At 40.1% G+C, this 20,777-nt stretch overlaps 5 protein-coding genes across 5 annotated transcripts in view; all 5 read right to left on the bottom strand.

Moving 5' to 3' along the window:
• Window positions 1-342, bottom strand: part of LOC134823195 (sulfite oxidase-like) — a 44,003-nt gene extending 43,661 nt beyond the window's left edge. The window contains exon 1 of the mRNA XM_063834581.1: window positions 126-342. Within this exon, the coding sequence (XP_063690651.1) occupies window positions 126-330 (205 nt within the window). The 5' untranslated portion in view covers window positions 331-342. The remainder of the gene's footprint in view (window positions 1-125) is intronic.
• LOC134823189 (polyunsaturated fatty acid 5-lipoxygenase-like) overlaps window positions 1-20,777 on the bottom strand; it is a 1,185,970-nt gene that overhangs the window by 1,090,052 nt on the left and 75,141 nt on the right. The window lies entirely within an intron of this gene.
• Window positions 5,703-10,633, bottom strand: LOC134823193 (nascent polypeptide-associated complex subunit alpha, muscle-specific form-like). Its single transcript, XM_063834578.1, is given in 10 exon segments — window positions 5,703-5,943; window positions 6,237-6,392; window positions 6,523-6,608; window positions 6,611-6,711; window positions 6,879-6,984; window positions 8,159-8,782; window positions 9,211-9,246; window positions 9,713-9,793; window positions 9,941-9,974; window positions 10,122-10,633. Coding segments are annotated over 10 exon segments (1,800 nt in total). The 5' UTR covers window positions 10,611-10,633; the 3' UTR covers window positions 5,703-5,856.
• The window catches only part of LOC134823215 (actin-related protein 2/3 complex subunit 1A-A-like), a 36,743-nt gene continuing 26,732 nt past the window's right edge, over window positions 10,767-20,777 (bottom strand). The window contains exons 2-10 of the mRNA XM_063834610.1: window positions 18,628-18,681; window positions 18,356-18,468; window positions 18,099-18,232; window positions 14,443-14,584; window positions 14,089-14,259; window positions 13,700-13,847; window positions 12,865-12,985; window positions 12,474-12,581; window positions 10,767-12,280 (exon numbers count right to left, since the gene is read on the bottom strand). Of these exons, the coding sequence (XP_063690680.1) occupies window positions 12,114-12,280; window positions 12,474-12,581; window positions 12,865-12,985; window positions 13,700-13,847; window positions 14,089-14,259; window positions 14,443-14,584; window positions 18,099-18,232; window positions 18,356-18,468; window positions 18,628-18,642 (1,119 nt within the window). The 5' untranslated portion in view covers window positions 18,643-18,681 and the 3' untranslated portion in view covers window positions 10,767-12,113. The remainder of the gene's footprint in view (window positions 12,281-12,473; window positions 12,582-12,864; window positions 12,986-13,699; window positions 13,848-14,088; window positions 14,260-14,442; window positions 14,585-18,098; window positions 18,233-18,355; window positions 18,469-18,627; window positions 18,682-20,777) is intronic.
• On the bottom strand, window positions 11,016-11,552 carry LOC134823705 (dr1-associated corepressor-like). Its single transcript, XM_063835238.1, has one exon. It carries the CDS (start codon window positions 11,550-11,552, stop codon window positions 11,016-11,018), a length of 537 nt encoding a protein of 178 aa, XP_063691308.1.

Here is a 20,777-nt window from a genome sequence, read left to right as displayed (position 1 = left end):
AACTACTTAAATAATTATTCAAAAAGTAGATATAATATTATGAAGGAATGTACAGAAAACCAAACATAAAACAAAGTTCTTGAATTATCAATCATCATGAAAACTCACTGCAGTTCATCACATACTTGATATAATGGCTACTCCTACAGCTGCAGCGAGGATATTTATCTTTCTTGATCCACCACCTGCCTCTTTTGAGTTGTTGCCACTTTTATAGGTCTCATTTCTTACGCAGTACTGGCCCCTGGTGCTAAATCGATGAGATGCTAAGTATCTAGGCAAGGCCCGTGTAGTGCAGGCTAAACAGAGACGAACGGATACACTTGCCATGTAACATCCACCTAAAATATTAACATATCATAAAAGTATTCATGTTTAATGCAAATCAAAAGAGTATATGATATACTCTACATTAAATAAATTCCCTCTGTAACATTCTCAATAAATGCAGTAGATTTGTAGTGTTGTAATTAGTTTTAATTAAACTATATTTTGTTTTTATCTATTGACTGTAAGGAAATTAGGGCAACATTTGTAATAATCGGCACTGCATCTGCCAATAAAATCATAGCATAAGTCAGAGGGAAGTTCTATCCTGGGACACCGACATTTTTTGGATTGGCACCTGAGAGAGATCTAACTATTCTCTAACTAAATTATTCGAGATTCTCCTCGAATAATTTTCAAGACTTGATGTCAATTTATTATCGGAGAAAATGACGATTTATGAAGGAGTAACCTCACATTCTACCTATTACTCATTTCTAAAGATGTCCACTAAGCTACATGATGTTGCTCTACCACTTTGACTTATGTCCATTAAGCGCTTTTAACTACCGTTCACCAAACCTTGACTGCGGCTTTGTTAACAAGGTTTGGCCGGTAGAGGGTCCGCAGTATATATACTATATATAGTAGTCCCATTACCTTAGTATTGATAGCTGTACAACTACTACATTCTTTCATTTTGTTGCAAGTTCTAGAGCATTTTGACATTCTCTGTTTGACAACCACTACTAGTATGCATATAATAAGGGGTTTGAATAATTTTATAATTACTATAATAAACAAATATAATAAGGGGTCGTTCACATTTAGTAATCACCTATTGGACAATTTGTAATCCCTTTTTGTAAATAAAATTATATACGAATTTCGTTATTTTATCCGTTATTTTAACCGCAACCATTTTATTTGTATTTTAGTAAAGCGATCACATGTCAACATTTTTGTTTATTTAAAATGAACCCACGTTATTTAAGTGGCAAGGTAGTATATCATAAAGATGCTCCCTTTTTTGAGTTGCTTCAGAACATCGTTTGGCTATTTATGTTGTAGCGCGTTGTAGGTTTACAACCTACCAGGACGCGCACCGAGTTGGACTCGTCAACGGTCCTAATATATGGAACAGATATTTTACGTATATCACCTGTTAAGTAGCGCGATGCGTTACTGTGCTGCGCCGCGCACTCAATAAGGCTTCTCGCTAGATCGGCAAAATGCGCTAATGTACCGCGCCAAGCTGCGATGAATTGACATTGTCAATTAACTATTTATGAAACGTTTTTTCGTTGTAGTTTATAATTTCTGCTTTGACTTATTTTTGTATAATCAAGACTTGAGGAACTTAAGGAATACCCATGAAAAGTTACCGGCTGGTGGTGGTACTAGAGTTGGTTTAATTTAAACAGACGGCTGGACCTCGCGCGCGACAACAAGCAATATGATTTGCACGCGTGGCGTATTCCAATGTTCAGGCAGCTACCACGTGACACAATTCAGCCAACCAGAGTACAGGAATCCGCAAAGTTAAAGTTGCAAACTTTTGATCGGCCCGAAAGGGGACTTTTCTGGAGATTTTGATATAACTCAACAATTACGTTGTCTTGAATTTTCCTCCTGGAGAGGTAACGTTACTTTTAAAAGAGGAACATGTTACAAAAAACCGGAAGTCTCCAACTCTTTTACTTTCAAAGTTAAGCCCCATCCGGTCAGGGTTCCTGGGTGCAGCTGGCTGACGCCGAATAGGGTGTTTATTTTGGCCGTTCTAACTTAAGACTTTTAAGAATTAAAGCAGCCGTATTGATCTTCCAAACCTACAACTTTCAAGGGCTAGAATTCGCTGTATTTTGCCGTTAAAACACAACTTGAACTGTTTAACTTCATGATTGGGCCGTAGTTCAAAAGCAAATTGGCAAGAAGTGGTGCTCACGGTCTCACTTAACGTCACTTATCGCTCAGTTAAGAGCGACCATGGTCTTAAGCGACAGACAGCCTGCAGGCATATGATCCGAATACGAAATATCCTTGTGTTCGGCATTTAATAGCCCTAATTGGTTGCTTTGTACCCAGGAAAAGTTACCGGCTGGTGGTGGTACTAGAGTTGGTTTAATTTAAACAGACGGCTTGACCTCGCGCGCGACAACAAGCAATGATTTGCACGCGTGGCGTATTCCAATGTTCAGGCAGCTACCACGTGACACAATTCAGCCAACCAGAGTACAGGAATCCGCAAAGTTAAAGTTGCAAACTTTTGATCGGCCCGAAAGGGGACTTTTCTGGAGATTTTGATATAACTCAACAATTACGTTGTCTTGAATTTTCCTCCTGGAGAGGTAACGTTACTTTTAAAAGAGGAACATGTTACAAAAAACCGGAAGTCTCCAACTCTTTTACTTTCAAAGTTAAGCCCCATCCGGTCAGGGTTCCTGGGTGCAGCTGGCTGACGCCGAATAGGGTGTTTTTGGCCGTTCTAACTTAAGACTTTTAAGAATTAAAGCAGCCGTATTGATCTTCCAAACCTACAACTTTCAAGGGCTAGAATTCGCTGTATTTTGCCGTTAAAACACAACTTGAACTGTTTAACTTCATGATTGGGCCGTAGTTCAAAAGCAAATTGGCAAGAAGTGGTGCTCACGGTCTCACTTAACGTCACTTATCGCTCAGTTAAGAGCGACCATGGTCTTAAGCGACAGACAGCCTGCAGGCATATGATCCGAATACGAAATATCCTTGTGTTCGGCATTTAATAGCCCTAATTGGTTACTTCGTACCCATGAAAAGTTACCGGCTGGTGGTGGTACTAGAGTTGGTTTAATTTAAACAGACGGCTTGACCTCGCGCGCGACAACAAGCAATGATTTGCACGCGTGGCGTATTCCAATGTTCAGGCAGCTACCACGTGACACAATTCAGCCAACCAGAGTACAGGAATCCGCAAAGTTAAAGTTGCAAACTTTTGATCGGCCCGAAAGGGGACTTTTCTGGAGATTTTGATATAACTCAACAATTACGTTGTCTTGAATTTTCCTCCTGGAGAGGTAACGTTACTTTTAAAAGAGGAACATGTTACAAAAAACCGGAAGTCTCCAACTCTTTTACTTTCAAAGTTAAGCCCCATCCGGTCAGGGTTCCTGGGTGCAGCTGGCTGACGCCGAATAGGGTGTTTTTGGCCGTTCTAACTTAAGACTTTTAAGAATTAAAGCAGCCGTATTGATCTTCCAAACCTACAACTTTCAAGGGCTAGAATTCGCTGTATTTTGCCGTTAAAACACAACTTGAACTGTTTAACTTCATGATTGGGCCGTAGTTCAAAAGCAAATTGGCAAGAAGTGGTGCTCACGGTCTCACTTAACGTCACTTATCGCTCAGTTAAGAGCGACCATGGTCTTAAGCGACAGACAGCCTGCAGGCATATGATCCGAATACGAAATATCCTTGTGTTCGGCATTTAATAGCCCTAATTGGTTACTTCGTACCCATGAAAAGTTACCGGCTGGTGGTGGTACTAGAGTTGGTTTAATTTAAACAGACGGCTTGACCTCGCGCGCGACAACAAGCAATGATTTGCACGCGTGGCGTATTCCAATGTTCAGGCAGCTACCACGTGACACAATTCAGCCAACCAGAGTACAGGAATCCGCAAAGTTAAAGTTGCAAACTTTTGATCGGCCCGAAAGGGGACTTTTCTGGAGATTTTGATATAACTCAACAATTACGTTGTCTTGAATTTTCCTCCTGGAGAGGTAACGTTACTTTTAAAAGAGGAACATGTTACAAAAAACCGGAAGTCTCCAACTCTTTTACTTTCAAAGTTAAGCCCCATCCGGTCAGGGTTCCTGGGTGCAGCTGGCTGACGCCGAATAGGGTGTTTTTGGCCGTTCTAACTTAAGACTTTTAAGAATTAAAGCAGCCGTATTGATCTTCCAAACCTACAACTTTCAAGGGCTAGAATTCGCTGTATTTTGCCGTTAAAACACAACTTGAACTGTTTAACTTCATGATTGGGCCGTAGTTCAAAAGCAAATTGGCAAGAAGTGGTGCTCACGGTCTCACTTAACGTCACTTATCGCTCAGTTAAGAGCGACCATGGTCTTAAGCGACAGACAGCCTGCAGGCATATGATCCGAATACGAAATATCCTTGAGTTCGGCATTTAATAGCCCTAATTGGTTACTTTGTACCCATGAAAAGTTACCGGCTGGTGGTGGTACTAGAGTTGGTTTAATTTAAACAGACGGCTTGACCTCGCGCGCGACAACAAGCAATATGATTTGCACGCGTGGCGTATTCCAATGTTCAGGCAGCTACCACGTGACACAATTCAGCCAACCAGAGTACAGGAATCCGCAAAGTTAAAGTTGCAAACTTTTGATCGGCCCGAAAGGGGACTTTTCTGGAGATTTTGATATAACTCAACAATTACGTTGTCTTGAATTTTCCTCCTGGAGAGGTAACGTTACTTTTAAAAGAGGAACATGTTACAAAAAACTGGAAGTCTCCAACTCTTTTACTTTCAAAGTTAAGCCCCATCCGGTCAGGGTTCCTGGGTAAATTTGTTTAAAGAAATCGCTGTTGCTTTATTAATCATACTTGTACGTACTAGGCTGTCTTGGACGGATATTGCATTTACTATTTAGCACTAGATTAAGATTAGGTCTGCTCATTCCAAATATACCTGTGTACTGTAAACATATTGACCATTGTTAATGGTCTAGCCCGGCGTGCGATACTTCCTAGCACTTGCCATCGGGCCAACATTTCGAGAAGAAAGCGGCGCGCGTTGTATCACGTGGTGACCCCCACTGTCGCTTCACTACAGGGGGAGCCGCGCACTTCGTGCGCGGCGGGTCATACAACGTATGACAAGGCGCGCGCTACTTCGAAGAAATTTAGACGAGTAACATCCTTCAATAAACACAGCACAATGCTTTGTAGTTCATAGTTTTATATTATTATATTAGCCTACCAAGACGCGCGCCGAGTTGGACTCGCCGACAGTCTTTGAAACAAATATAGCCATGTGTATACGCATACTGCGTGACGCGGACGCACTTGTTGCGCGCTACTGCAAGCGAGATCAGGGCTCTGGTTAGAGCAAAGTCACGAGTATCACCCGTTAACACAATGTTATAATTTTATTTTCTTTGTATTAGTTTCATATTTCACTTATTAGTGCAAAATTAAAATGCACGGCTTTTGAAATTTAAAAGTATTTGTATATGAAAGCCGCGCCGGCTTTCATAGCTAAATCAGACCGCGAATAATAGCTAATAATAGACTCGCAGTGCAGTGTCAAGTGTGTAATACCGTGAAATTTACTTCTTATCACAGGATTTTTTAAAGCTGAGTATGTAAAATCGTAGACTGTTGCATTTAATTTTTAGAAACATTGAGGATTCGAACCAGAAATAATACAATCATTAAATTGACGTTTGTTAAAAAATAAAAATCTTAAACAGTACAAATAAATACCAGTCGATTTCAAATAATTTAGGAACTGTCCGCGTTGGAACTTCTCTACGAAGCTCCATGACAACGTCATCTCTGACGCCATCGTGCCACAATGTGGCGTCGCTACATGGTCAGTTCCATGATCGCATTGACGATATCGTTTGCATTGTTTTTCAATGCTTTCACCGCCTTCGCTCGGGAAACAGTCGCCTGAAGAGAAGTTCCATTAACATCAGATAAAAATGGCAATTTAGGAAATATATACCGTCGATGGAGAATGGTTCTCGTCATTCATGGTAAATTTTTCGTTTAAATGGAGAGTTTATGACAAAAAATCAGCGTTCATATAGCTGCACTTTCTATGTTCTACCAGTAGTCAGTACCGGTCTGTTTTATGATGTGGAAACAAAATCAGGATGATTAACTAGTATAATCAATAATAGCCAAATTAAGTCGCGCTATTAAGGTTAGCGAGAGTAAACTGAAGGGTAGAAATCACTCACTTGAGCCATGACAAGTTCGATATCCTTAGCCTCGACTCCAGATTCGTCAACTTCATCCTCATCGCTGTCTTCGTCCACTGTGGCCACGTCCTTAGCTTCAGCTGTGATTGAGGCCTCTGGCTGAGGCTTGAACTGCTCGGCTGCCTGCATCTGGGCCTGTGAGATGGTCAAGATCAGAGGATTCATCAACAAAAGGGGGTAATAGCACCAAATTGGTGTGCGAATTTTAATTTTAACCTCCTTCAAGTAAATAAAATACAATTAAACCAAGGTAGAGTATTAATACCTGAGCACTGAGATCTTCGATTTTAGCTTCTCCAAAGACGATATAAGTTTCGGCTCCCTGACTCTTGTACACATCTGGTTTCTGATCACGAACAGGATGTTCTTTGATTTCTTGATGGTAACCCGGGCAACTCCTGGCACTAGTTTCAGTCCCAATTTGGAGATAGCTTTCCTTGCCTTCTTCTCTGACCTGCAATTTTATTCATTAGTAAATTGAGAAAATGAGACGACTCTGAAGTGACTTTGGTGCCTAGTTGTAAGAAAGCTACAAAATAGCCAAAATAATCATCCAATGTGTGGGTTAAACAGCCTTGTTCGTTGAAATGTATCGCAAAGTTTATGTTATCTGTAAAATACCTGGTCTGTTTAGCCTTGCTCATCTGCTCATCAGTCATGGCTCCTGGGGCAGGGCCAGTATCAGCTCCTTCCAGCTGTGGCATCTCATCATCACTGTCACTCTCCTCTGAAATAAGATACTGATATCAGGAAGGGTTGGGAGCAGAAGCAACACTTCGGTGCGGTGGATGTGGGAATCCATTATTTGCTATTTACCGCGTATTTTCAGATAAATTTGGCTGTGAAATCAACGTTCGACATTTTGAAAGTTAGTTCACCAGCAATTACTTAATAGATGTGTTGCAACCATAATTTGGAAATGTTGGGACCTTGATCGTACTTGGACACTCTGGGATAGTAATTTTCGACTGTTTGGGACTGAACCTTGAAACTATGAATAACACACCGGATAATAGCTCAACTGCTCAGTGCTCATCAATTTTCACCTTTGGAGAGAATTACCGCGCCATTGCCACATAAATGCCGATTGTTGCTACACATTTGTCGTACAATCTACCTTTTAGGGCGCATGCAGAATCGCATCATTTGCTAAATTTTTCCGCACCTAAATGTTGCGTCTGGTTTGACAATTTAGGGGAAAAATAACCCGAACTACTCGGAAAAGACTTCCGAAAAGTAAGAAAGTAATAAATATAACATGGCTTCAAAACTCTTTTTCATCTCAGTAAAAATGAGCTCATCATGAGCCAATCAAACAACATTTCCACAAATCACTCATAATATGAACTTATCATCATCAGCAGCCTTTCAAAAGGAAGACCATTACAATTAGCAGCAATTTTAAATCTTTGATACATTTTCGTTGATGAGTGAAATGAGAGTTGCGTGAGTAACACATACAGCGCATGCTATAAATATCAATTAACATGTACATGCATAACATATAATACAGCAAGCTACACGTATACGAGAAAGTTGTATAATATAACGGTTTTATCTCAGAACTCAGCTGGTCGATACTTGGGATATTTAGTTCAAGCTAAAAAACGGTTTCGTTTACAGTACATGGCTGACTAGTTGACCCGCGCCTTAATTTTAAAGTTCTTTGTGATTGGATGAAATCAGGTTGTTTATTGTGGTAGCTGGTTACTGATTGGACGATACGGTCACTGTACTTAAATCCTAAGGGTCAACTATTATTTCATGTACTGCAGTGTCATGCGATCTCTCTTTCAAGACGCTTCAAATCAAACGGAATGCAGATTTTGTTGTTGAACGCACACACTAATATAATTTTCAGGTTTTAAGAGAAAATAAGGTCGATATGAATCTCGACTTACGTGGAACAACAATTGGCTTTTTAGGAGAAGCCTTGGGAAGAGACGGAATTTCGTGAATGGGTTCAGTGACGGGTATGGCAGCCTCGATGACTGGTTCTGGTTCTGCAACAACAGCAGGTTCTTCAGCAACAGGGGCTGATTCTTCAGCGACAGGGGCTGATTCTTCAACAACAGGTTCTTCAACAGGGGCTGATTCTTCAACAGCAGGTTCTTCAACAGGGGCTGATTCTTCAACAACAGGTTCTTCAACAGGGGCTGATTCTTCAACAGCAGGTTCTTCAACAGGGGCTGATTCTTCAACAGCAGGTTCTTCAACAGGGGCTGATTCTTCAACAGCAGGTTCTTCAGCTGCCTCTGGTACAGAAACATCAACTTGCTCAAGTGAAACTTCCTCAGCGGCAGGTGCATCGACTGCCTCTGGCTCAGCAGCAACAGGCTCTGGGACTGCAGCTGGGGCAGTCTCTTCTTTCACTGGTTCTTCAACAGCAACCTTTTCTTCAGCAACAACTGGTTCAGGGACTTCAGCAGCTGGAGAAGCGATTTCAACTGGTGCGGCCTCATCGGCTGGTGAGGGTGAGTCTGAGGTGGGGAGTGAAGGGCTATCTGAACTCTCTGATTCTGTGACTGATCGTGAAATAAACAAGATTAGTTCGTGAAATGTGACAGGTGGAACGTGACAATTATATTGACACAATATAAAATATTGGTGGTTTGATGAAAGGGGTGAAGGATAAAATGATGAAGGACGATTATATTCAGGGCGTCCAGGCTCGAGTGAGTGATAAGAATTGTATTCAATGCTAGATTAGCCGGTAAAGTGGTCCACTAGTCCAGTTATACTGTGCTCTCAAGTGATGCTCTGATGTGGCTGAGTTGATTATAAATTAACACAGTTACACGGTACGAACGGTTTTACAGCAAAGCGATTGTGTTTAAAATAATAAGCTCTAGCTCTACTATAGCACCTAGCTAATTTATAGATCATCATTTTGCTTCAACTATTTAAGAAGCAATTTTAGCTAGCGAGTATTTTGAATGTTTGAAATAATTACCTGGTGCTTCAACGACTACTGTCTCCTCTTTAGTTTCTGAAAGAATTGGTTGATAATTGATTGGGGAAAAATAAATAATGTGACACGATGCTTACCCAGAGACATCTAGAAATCAGGACATATAATCACGGTTAAATATCGTGGATTCAAATTAAAAGATTTCAATCTCAGGGCTGAAAACACGCACCTGGTATATTACTCGGCTCAATGAAAAGGCCTTCCTTTGGAATGACAGGCGGAATTTGATCTAGGATTAAAGCCCAGTCGTATAAAACAGTTTTAATTTAATTTTAAATAAGTTATGATTGAAGACATTCTAAGTGATTTTTAACGTCTGAAAGGGTGCTACCTCTCAGTTTCACAAGACGGGCAAGATTCCCTTGCAAAATTTATTGAGTGACCTCAAGTGCTGACAATAGTACGGAATGCTGTGAAAGTACAGCCGAGCTGAGGTAGCACCCACAAGGCGAAGAAAACATGATTAACAGAATATTTGAGAGACCTGTGAGTGAGAGAGCCTCGACTAACACTCCATCCGACATCTTGTAGTCGAGAAGTGAAGCATCAGACATGGTCAATGAGCCTGGGGTGGGGTGAAATGTGGTGATTCAAGTAGGAAAACGAATTGGGCGAATTACTCATGTTGAGTGAAATAGGGAAACACAATGCTGGATTGGCAGTGGGCCATGATTTGAATTGGTTTGTGTAAATACTTTGTGTAAATACTTACCTTCTTTTTCTACGAGAACGGGCTCATCGATGGCCTGAAACAATAATATTGTTAACAATGAATCCACCAGAGCCGTTTGAGTTATCTGAACTGACCATCTTAGGGAATTAAATCAAGAAAATTGTTTGGCTGTAGATCATTTTGAAAGAAGTAATCTCAATAGGTTCCCAGTCAAACTTACAGCAGGAGCGGGAGTGTCAATGACGACAGGAGCCTCAGGCTCAGCAGGAGTCTCGACCTCTACTGGAGTCTCGACTGGTGCTGGAGTTTCCTCAGCTTTGGGCTCTTCGACAACTGCAACTGGCTCTTCAACTGGAGCGGCAACAACAACTGGCTCTTCAACTGCAGCTGGCTCTTCGACTGGAGCGGCAACTGGCTCTTCTACAGGAGCGGCAACTACCTCTTCGACTGGAGCGGCAACAACCTCTTCGACAGGAGCGGCAACTGGAGCGGCAACTACCTCTTCGACTGGAGCGGCAACTACCTCTTCAACTGGAGCGGCTACTGGCTCTTCAACTGGAGCGGCTACTACAACTGACTCTTCCACTGGAGTGGCAACAACAACTGGCTCTTCGACTGGAGCGGCTACTGGAACCTCAGCTGGTACATCTGCTACGACCGGGGCGTCAACAATGACGGGCTCTTCGATGGTTGCTGTTACGTCGGACATGTTCTAAAAAAATATTTGAGATTAGTTGAATAGTTATCAGCAAAATGGTAATAAACGACTTGAAAATATCAAACGTTAATTACTACTAACGCTAGAGTTTAAAATAAAATCGCATCGCATTTTTCCTAAATAAGACTAGTGAGAGAAAATGCATCCTTTTGCAAGGGGTTCTAATAAAAACATTCATTATCTATCGACAATATATAAATACTGAAAACGAAAAAAAAAGAAATAAAATTTGAACAAAACAAACTTCCAGCAAGAAATTTTGAAGGTTATAGTCGAATATATTGACCCATTATACCCTCACATAATAATAGAACTAACAGTCAACGATTTCTTAACACATTTAGTTGGATGAGTCGGCACTTAGGAATCAGACACAAAGAGCAGAACAAGCGTACGTTAACTGGGCATGTTTGGAAACAAGTCGGGCACGTTAGGACCCTGGGGAGGCACTATTTGAGGCCCTGATACAGTTTGAGATGAGCTAGGTGCGTCCTGTGACACTGATACAGACCTTACGACTTGAGAAAATGCACTGCCTCTATGTGAAGATGGTAATTCGGGTTGGGCGGCTTGGCCGTTACTTTCCGGGACTGTTGATGGTTTACGCCTTTTTCTGACGGCGGGTTCTTTAACTTCATCCTCGTCCTCCTCTGGACCCAGATCGGGTATGGCTGATACAAGATCCTTCAGGAAATCGTATTTATTGTCTGTCTGAATGATTTGTTTAAGATGCTGAGGGGTTAAAGTTTTGGCGCAACGCTCTTTCGTGAGCTTGTCGGCGTTTTCGAGGAATGATTCTAGAAACATCTCTAGCGCTTTCGAAATGATAACTGGCACGGCTGCTGAAACTTTCCCAACTTCTTCGTCAGACTGCATTATCTTCTTAATCCTGGCGGGAGCAAAGCGCGCATTGTACTTTTTCTTGCTGGGCATGCTTTTGCCGCCAATTATCTCGTAACCATATCATTCATCATACCTAGAGATTACATAATTGTTAGAAGAAGTCAAATAAAAAGGTGGGCAAACGGGACATTTCTGAAACGCACGTGGTTTCTGAACAAAACCGCGCCAGTATTGCGCGCGTTTTTGACCAACAAAGTGCCTATCTGGGAATGTCGAAACACAAAATACTGCTAGTCGCATTGGTGATGTGACAAAAATGTCCCGTTTTGGCGTCTCCATACAGTTTTGAAATATAAACATTATGTAACCAGCTGTTACCGTCATTAAACAAAGAATCTTAATGAGTCTAAATATAACAATCATTGTCAGATAAAACAGTGAAATATAATGGCTCAATTACATATTAAGAAAACTTCAAAGATATAATCTCTGAAATAAATATAAATTATAAATCAATCGTCTAAGATAAACTCTAGTTTTTTTACTTCTCTACAATTAAACGAAATACAAAGAAAGATATTCATAAATTTTCAATAAACATATCCTATCCTAAGTTAGAGCCAAAAACACAAAAACCATTTCACGAACTCCTCAGATCTTGAGACCGGCGATAGCCGAACAGATGGAATCCACCTCCCAGACAACAACTTGTCCGTCTTTACCAGATGTTGAGAACTTGGTGACCTTGTTGTTGGCAGTACCGATGGACCGTATCTCTGTGATGCAGTTGGCGTGGGTGGTGGTAAGGGTTGTGCCTTCTGAAATAATTATTACTGGGGTATTTGTCAGTGTTGTGTGATTGTGTGTCTCTTTTGTCTTCTAATACCCAATGTAATAAATAACGGTGAAAGTTACAACAGTGCAATGAAAGCAACATAATCTTAATAATACAATGTGGCCACTTCAAGTTTTGTTTCTAAGCTCATCGTATTTAATGAATTAAAGTCAAACCAGTTTCAGTTGATCCCTGAACGTCAAGTTTTTGGAACCTAGCCATAGCACTCATATTGCCGGTGGAAGCTTTCTCTTTCTTCACATCCAACTTAGAGCCAAATACAACTGAAAATGGGAGGATTCATTTTACATCAGTTTAAGTTAGCGGTGAACGGCAGCTCAAACAAATTCCTACCGATTTGATCTTTGGGGATCGGGTTTTAGATTTACATTAAATATGTATTGTATAAAGTATATAACTTTTGAGGATCTTCGAAACTTTTGGGAAGTCGGGGCACGGTAACAAAGGACAAAGTATGAAACAACGGACAAAGTATGAAAAGACAAGATAATGTAAAACAGACAAGATAATGTAAAAAAGGAAAATGGAATAAAACAAGCTACATACTGCCGTCATCAGACCCGTAGTAAAGGTCAGGAGCCATGTTGTGTCCAGCCGCCACAAAGCAAGCCTCACTCAGCCACAGCAGACACATGTAGGGCAGGTTGGAGGTCAGCACTGTGTGGACCTGTAATTATCACATTATAATTGGCTTGTTAATTGGCTTGCTAATCGGAGGGTGAACGTTTCGTTTAAAATGTTACTTTTACCAAACGACAGTGTGTGGTAGATAGAACGTGTGAAATACTGCAGAAAACAGAGCCTAACAATGCAGCACAATAAATAGTGGTGTCATGTTTAATACGGTACAAGGAGCATATAGAGCTATGTAATGAGGTAATGTGCACATTCTTTATCTGTTAAAATGGGTTAAAATGTACATACAGGTGCTCACTTGATGAGATTCTCATATTTTAATTAATATAATTGAAAAGATATGATTTATTTTAATTATTATGATTGAGACGATGATTTGAGTGGTAGTGTAATATTTCAATTTTGATAAGTATTTATGAATGAGTAAAGTACACCCATTAACCATTTATGGGAGTTTGGCAGTTAACTTTAGTGTAGTTTTGCAATACGAGCGTCGAGCAGTGTTGCAATAAGAGATGTTATTTTGCAATAAGAATATAGTGCTGTACTTTATATATTTAACAGAGCACACCGAAATGTAGCAAACAGCATATTGTACGCCGAGGCGTTACAAGATGCGATCGATACAAAAATCAAATTAGACAAAAAAAGAGAAGTTCTACATCCTCCTAAAAGACTCTTCCCACCTAAATCAGATTAATTAACAAATTAACCAATCAGTTAGAAAGTTCCAGATAGAGTATACCTTTTCCAGATTAGCAGAGTTAACGAGGTTAACACTGGAGTCGTGAGCGACCCAAGCTAGCAGGTTACCGGACGGGGAGAACTTGACACCGTGAACCCAGCCATTGTTAGAGTCGAACTCAGCTAGGAGCGTTCCGAACTTGCTTAGCCTAGGGGGTCCTTGTGTTAAGTCTGCAGTAAACTATGTAGTATGTAAACTATAATGTGTGCTGACCGTAACTAGATTACATCCTTGTTCCCTACATTAAAGCAAGGTGCTTTGCGTTTCATTAGACATTAATTTGTCTACACTCGTACCAGAAATTTTGATTTTTATGGCATGATCTAATGTCATCACAGGTTACTTCACTTCACATCTCAAAGTATTAAAATTTAAAGTTTAGTCCATACTTGGGCATCCACAGAGATGTTTGAGGTTTATCTGTCATTTCTTTAAGAGCAGCTGAGAAGACTCGGCACTTGAAATCACATGATCCCACAGCTATGAGGTGGTTACTGGGATGCCAGTCCACCGAGAGGATTGTAGATCGTATTGGCTTCTTGATGTGCTTGCTAACCCACCTAAATTAACACAAATTTACAATTACAGTCAATAAAAGCTGTGTGATAGCCGTTCATCCATTGTTGAGATTTTGGGTGTACTACGTTCAAACGTAGGGCTTCTTTAACATTAAACTTAAGAGTAGGGATGAAACGATCAAAGCGGGAAAGCGACAAATGTCAAATTATAAATTTGATTCTAACCAGTTGTTCTCAGGGTCGAAGTAGCAGACAGAGAGAAGACGTGCACCGCTCCCCACAGCGAATCTGTCCTCAGCGGGGGACCAGCGTACTGTGGTAGCTGCTCTGTTTATACGCAACAGCACCAGGCAGGGTATCCAGGTACCTGGTCGTTCTTAGGGTTACGGATTCGTCGAATATACGGTTAAATCGAATATTCAGTTATACCCAATACAGATTACAGAGTCACCGATTACCGAATCGCTTACTATTCGGTTGAACCGAATACCAAATACTGAACTATTCGGTAACCCTATTCGTAGTGATGGTTATCTGTGGTTTTGTTTATGCTCGTTCATATTTTATCAAGTTTGAAATTAAAAGGAGAAAAGGCGTCATTTTCACCATCAAATCTTGAAAAACTTTGTGATAAATCCGGGGATTTTTGCCACGAATGGCTAAAATGCGCAGAATTATCCCAAATCCTGATAAAAGTCGCTACTTAATCTCCATTTCTCCATGTTATCTTCGCTGCACCATGGCGAATTGGAGAAACCTCAAAATATTTAATATATGGCGAGTGGTGATAACGCCTGGACGCTATCGGGAGGCATGGCAACAACTTTCATTTTTAGATGGTGATAGCGTTATTCAATATTATCCGTTGCAAGTTTAAATAATTCATATTTAAACAAAATAAGAACTTTATCTATAGAAATGAATCACGAGGGTCAAGTTCCAGCCAAGTTTATCAAACTTTCTTATAATATGATAGGTGAATTTGTTTAGATTCATGTCTCACGGGTATATTAAATTATTCGCCGGTTAGATAAACCTTATCAGTAAATGAACTTTACAACCGAGCACACAACTTATTAGTAAAACTTGGTTTCTTTGCAACAATTGCCCGTTATTTATATTTGCAATACTTTTATTGTTATTTCTTGACTGTAAAGTACCATTCGGTCAACAACTACTGGTATTTCATCTTATAATACAACTCCCAATTATGTTGACAATTTAACAAATTCTCTTTCTGTTATAAAGGTATCTGAGATGTTATCTGTTACAAAGCTATTCCTGCTGCTGACACTAACCAGCACTACCCTACAAAACCGTCTGAAGATAATATCCACACCAGAACCCCGCTCAGATAACTACGCCTGTTCCATCACATGTGTGGGCTCCACTCACTTTAGTTCTGACTACCAGGAGTACAATAACGGGGCTGGCAAGCAGTACTTCTACAAACGTATAGATACTAGCGGGTGTGGGTTCTTATCAGTACCTGTTGTCACGGTAACGCTAGATGGACAGGTCACCAGGGTTGCTGTGTCTAATGTGGAGCAGGATGGATTTAACGCTATCTTGGTGCGCATTGATGCAGACTGGACTTGGCTCTACAGCGAGTGGGACGTCACTATAAATTGGAGCGCTTACGGTTACACTTGCTTTACTAAGTGTGGACTGTAATGTGTGAACTGTGAAGTGCTCTAAGTGGGTTTAGACAGGATTTAATCAGTCTTTCTTTATTATTATTGACATAAACATTACATTGTTACAACATTGCATTCCAACATAACCTGACATTCCTGAACCCTGGAATAAATATGTTAGTTCTAATTCTGATCAGACTTGCACAATTAGACGGTAGAACTAGATCTAGATATATCATTTTTAATAACCTTTCATATCGTTATTCAATATTGCCCGTTGAAAGTTTAAACAATTCATATTTAATCAAAATAAGATAGCTTTATCTATAAAAATGAATCGCGAGGGTCAAGTTCCAGCTAAGTTTATCAAACCTTCTTATATGATAGGTGAATTTGTTTAGATTCATGTCTCACGGGTATATTAAATTATTCGCCAGTTATATAAACCTTATCAGTAAATGAACTTTACAACAGAGGACACAACTTATTAGTAAAACTTGGTTTCTTTGCAACAATTGCCCGTTTTTATATTTGCAATACTTTTATGGTTATTTCTTGACTGTAAACTGCCATTCGGTCAACAACTACTGGTATTTCATCTTATAATACAACTCCCAATTATGTTGACAATTTAACAAATTCTCTTTCTGTTATAAAGGTATCTGAGATGATATCTGTTACAAAGCTATTCCTGCTGCTGACACTAACAAGCACTACCCTACAAAACCGTCTGAAGATAATATCCACACCAGAACCCCGCTCAGATAACTACGCCTGTTCCATCACATGTGTGGGCTCCACTCACTTTAGTTCTGACTACCAGGAGTACAATAACGGGGCTGGCAAGCAGTACTTCTACAAACGTATAGATACTAGCGGGTGTGGGTTCTTATCAGTACCTGTTGTCACGGTAACGCTAGATGGACAGGTCACCAGGGTTGCTGTGTCTAATGTGGATCGGGATGGATTTAACGCTATCTTGGTGCGCATTGATGCAGACTGGACTTGGCTCTACAGCGAGTGGGACGTCACTATAAATTGGAGCGCTTACGGTTACACTTGCTTTACTAAGTGTGGACTGTAAAGTGTGAACTGTGAAGTGCTCTAAGTGGGTTTAGACAGGATTTAATCAGTCTTTCTTTATTATTATTGACATAAACATTACATTGTTACAACATTGCATTCCAACATAACCTGACATTCCTGAACCCTGGAATAAATATGTTAGTTCTAATTCTGATCAGACTTGCACAATTAGACGGTAGAACTAGATCTAGATATATCATTTTTAATAACCTTTCATATCGTTATTCAATATTGCCCGTTGAAAGTTTAAACAATTCATATTTAATCAAAATAAGATAGCTTTATCTATAAAAATGAATCGCGAGGGTCAAGTTCCAGCTAAGTTTATCAAACCTTCTTATATGATAGGTGAATTTGTTTAGATTCATGTCTCACGGGTATATTAAATTATTCGCCAGTTATATAAACCTTATCAGTAAATGAACTTTACAACAGAGGACACAACTTATTAGTAAAACTTGGTTTCTTTGCAACAATTGCCCGTTTTTATATTTGCAATACTTTTATGGTTATTTCTTGACTGTAAACTGCCATTCGGTCAACAACTACTGGTATTTCATCTTATAATACAACTCCCAATTATGTTGACAATTTAACAAATTCTCTTTCTGTTATAAAGGTATCTGAGAATAACGGGGCTGGCAAGCAGTACTTCTACAAACGTATAGATACTAGCGGGTGTGGGTTCTTATCAGTACCTGTTGTCATGGTAACGCTAGATGGACAGGTCACCAGGGTTGCTGTGTCTAATGTGGAGCAGGATGGATTTGATGTTATCATAAGCAGTGTGTCGACTGTGACCTGGCTCTCTGAAGACTGGGACCTGACCATTCATTGGAGTACTTATGGATACAGTTGCTACACTAAATGTGGACTGTAATGAACTCTGATGAGAGGCATTTAGTGGGATTTATAGACAGGGCCATACAAAATCATGGCCATAGAATCGTGGTTTGCAATTTATGTTTGTTATTTGTTAATCTAGGGGTTTTCATTTTCAAAAAATCTACTCTCCTTTGTATCGAATGAGATAATGTTTATGATTGTGGTTGTCAAATGTTAATGAATCATACAAATAAGTGTTTAATATCATAACAGATTGTGTAATTTAGAATTAAAATCACAAAAAGCAGAAAAACCTAGAAAATTGTTAAAAACCTGTTTCCTCCTGAAAATTCCAGACATAAGCGTTCCGATCTCCAGCACAAGTTACAATTCGGTTACTTTTGGGGGCCCAGTCAACACTAGTTACTCGCTCTAGATGCTGGTCAAGTACGTGGCCTTCAGCGTACCTGCAACAAAGCATACACACTAAGATAAAAGAATCAATAGAAACTTTTCAAATCCTTAAGAAGCATCGAAGTTGTGTATCATGAATCAAGATATTCTGAAGATAATTAATATAATGAGCTTACTTTCCATCAGCACCTTTCTTCATAACATGAGTAAGAGGTGACGAGTTACTGACAACTATCTGACTCAGATCTCCATTGAAAGCATGTCCACTTATCGGTTCGTAAAACAGTTGCTGAGGTTATATTCCATTCAGTCAGAAACATTTTACTATTTTAAGTCTTATCGCAGTAAAACGGTCCTTTAAATTGTTTTCAATGTAACAAATAATTTAACAAGAAAAATTACTTTTTAACCTAAGCTAACCAAGTAGGCTATGTAAGAATGTACTTACATGTGAAGTTGGCATTTTGGGAGAACTCCGGACTCTGGTCAGTCTACGTGAGCTATAAAAATATTAGAAATAATTCAAAGTGCATAACTAAAATATAATCTTGGGGGAGAGAAATTTGTAGGACAGACGCGGAAGATCAACAGCCCAGTATCCTGGACTGCAAGACATAACCTTCAACCTTATCTGCCAGAAGACGAGCTTTGAAATCTCTTAGATTTGCTCATGTAAATTTTCCAGATAATTTATTATAAATATTTTATAAAATTTTACAGATGAAATGATCCCTTAGGGGACTCCAGCTCCCAACCTACCGATTAGCTTAGGTAGATGAACCTTTTACAAGCAAGAGCCGCTTTGGTCTACTTGCTGTGAAGTGTATCAGCTACATGGGTTGGGGGTCCTCCCATTTAATTTTTATATTGAAGGGGGCAGCATGGGAGGGGCACTGGGCAGCATGGGAAATCAACCAATGTATCTGAGTACCCTTAATCAAGCAGTATGTGCACCTCGTGGCTCGTATTGTATCTGAGGTATGCTACATGACCCAAACCCGAGGTCACAAGAGAGAAAAATTCACATTCATACGCTTACGAAAAAGACTGATTTTCAATCTGGTACGATACCAGAAGCGGCTCGTGGAAGCTGGTTGGCAGTTTTGTTGGGGGTCCAATCGATGGACTGGGGGGGGGGGGGCCGGGGGGGGGGGGGGGGGGGGGGGGGGGAGGGGGCTTGGGAGCCGGCTCATGCTGATCCCTCCAAACTACCGATTACATTACACACTGGGCCTTGATATATGTAATGTGTAACACTTTACAGGCGACAGCAAACAAAAACAAAGACTTATAACATGGTTGAAACAGGACACCACACGTGTACGATCTTAGCCGCGCAGTATCATAGCAGTCAATAGTTCAAACTGCAAAGGGTCCTGGACCCTCAAATCGAGGCAAATCATAATAGATTACCTGTAGTGGGATGCGCACAATGTGCTTTGTAACGTTTACAATTAACTATGTGTTAAAACTGCGCGGCTGAGTAGTCCAATGGTAGGGTTGGACTCCCTACAACACAAAATTTCGCGAAGATCATGCGTGCGCTTACATTAAAACGTATGATAGTGAATAAAGAGCTTTATATTGCGATTTGTTATTTCCTAACACTATTACTAATTACTATTTCTATTTTAAGCACCAGCCACCAGATAATAATTTTAGGGCGGCCACGGACGCCTGGACGCCCTCAATAGCCGCCTCTGTACGATACCAAGGAAGGCCCACCATGATCTGTTCGTGAAATGCAGCACAGAGTAGTTCGTTTTCAGTGCTTTCAAGGCCGCTATAGTAATCAATTGCAAGTTTGCAGGCTCCAAAGAAAAGTGGGTGGCACCCGCTTTCGCCCCAGCAACCTATATTAGATGCTTTTGAATGGATGGACAAAGACCACTTGATAAACTTTAGGTGGAATTTTTCAAAGTGGTCTTGTGCGATGTACTTCAGGGTATGCTGGGGGCTGGCTTTGTCATCTATTTTTGAAAGGTATCTCATGGTTTTTGAGTGGGGGCATGAGACTTGACAGCCATAAAGCAGGATTGGTTTTATTAGGAAAGAAAAATTTTTTTTAGGAAAGAAAAATTTTTATTTACCACAAAACAATCAATACATAATGTTATATTCATAAATAAATTCAAATTTCAATTTCAAACACATATACAGTACGCCGCGCACACAGCCACAATTTTCAATTGTTCAGAAATTCGTAGGTCAGCTGTAGGCGCCGCGCACAGGATCTATTTAATTGTTATCTTACAATTACATGTCGCATTTCTTAATTACTAGAGCCAAAATTTCAGAAGCAAAATAATTTAAAACATATTTCTGTTGTTCACGCAGTACAGGCCGTGAGCACTGCGATCTAATTAATAGATCGAATAATATTAATAGAGAAATTCCAAAAACCGCGCGCTCGTTATTTGTGATTAAATTGAGTGCGCGCCTCTGTGAACAGCAGTACCGCTCAAGCATGAAGTACTAAGCGGTACGCAGTTCTGCGTGAGGCGTAGACATTTGTAGCACACGTTTCATTCAACTAATCAATTGTGTGACATGTAATTATATTAAAGCAAAAAGAATATTAATTTTAGTAATAATTGA

Source organism: Bolinopsis microptera, chromosome 11 (assembly GCF_026151205.1).
Source record: "Bolinopsis microptera isolate Bmic1 chromosome 11, MBARI_Bmic_1.0, whole genome shotgun sequence".
NCBI classification, from domain to species: domain Eukaryota; kingdom Metazoa; phylum Ctenophora; class Tentaculata; order Lobata; family Bolinopsidae; genus Bolinopsis; species Bolinopsis microptera.
This window is presented reverse-complemented; position numbering and strand designations above follow the sequence as displayed.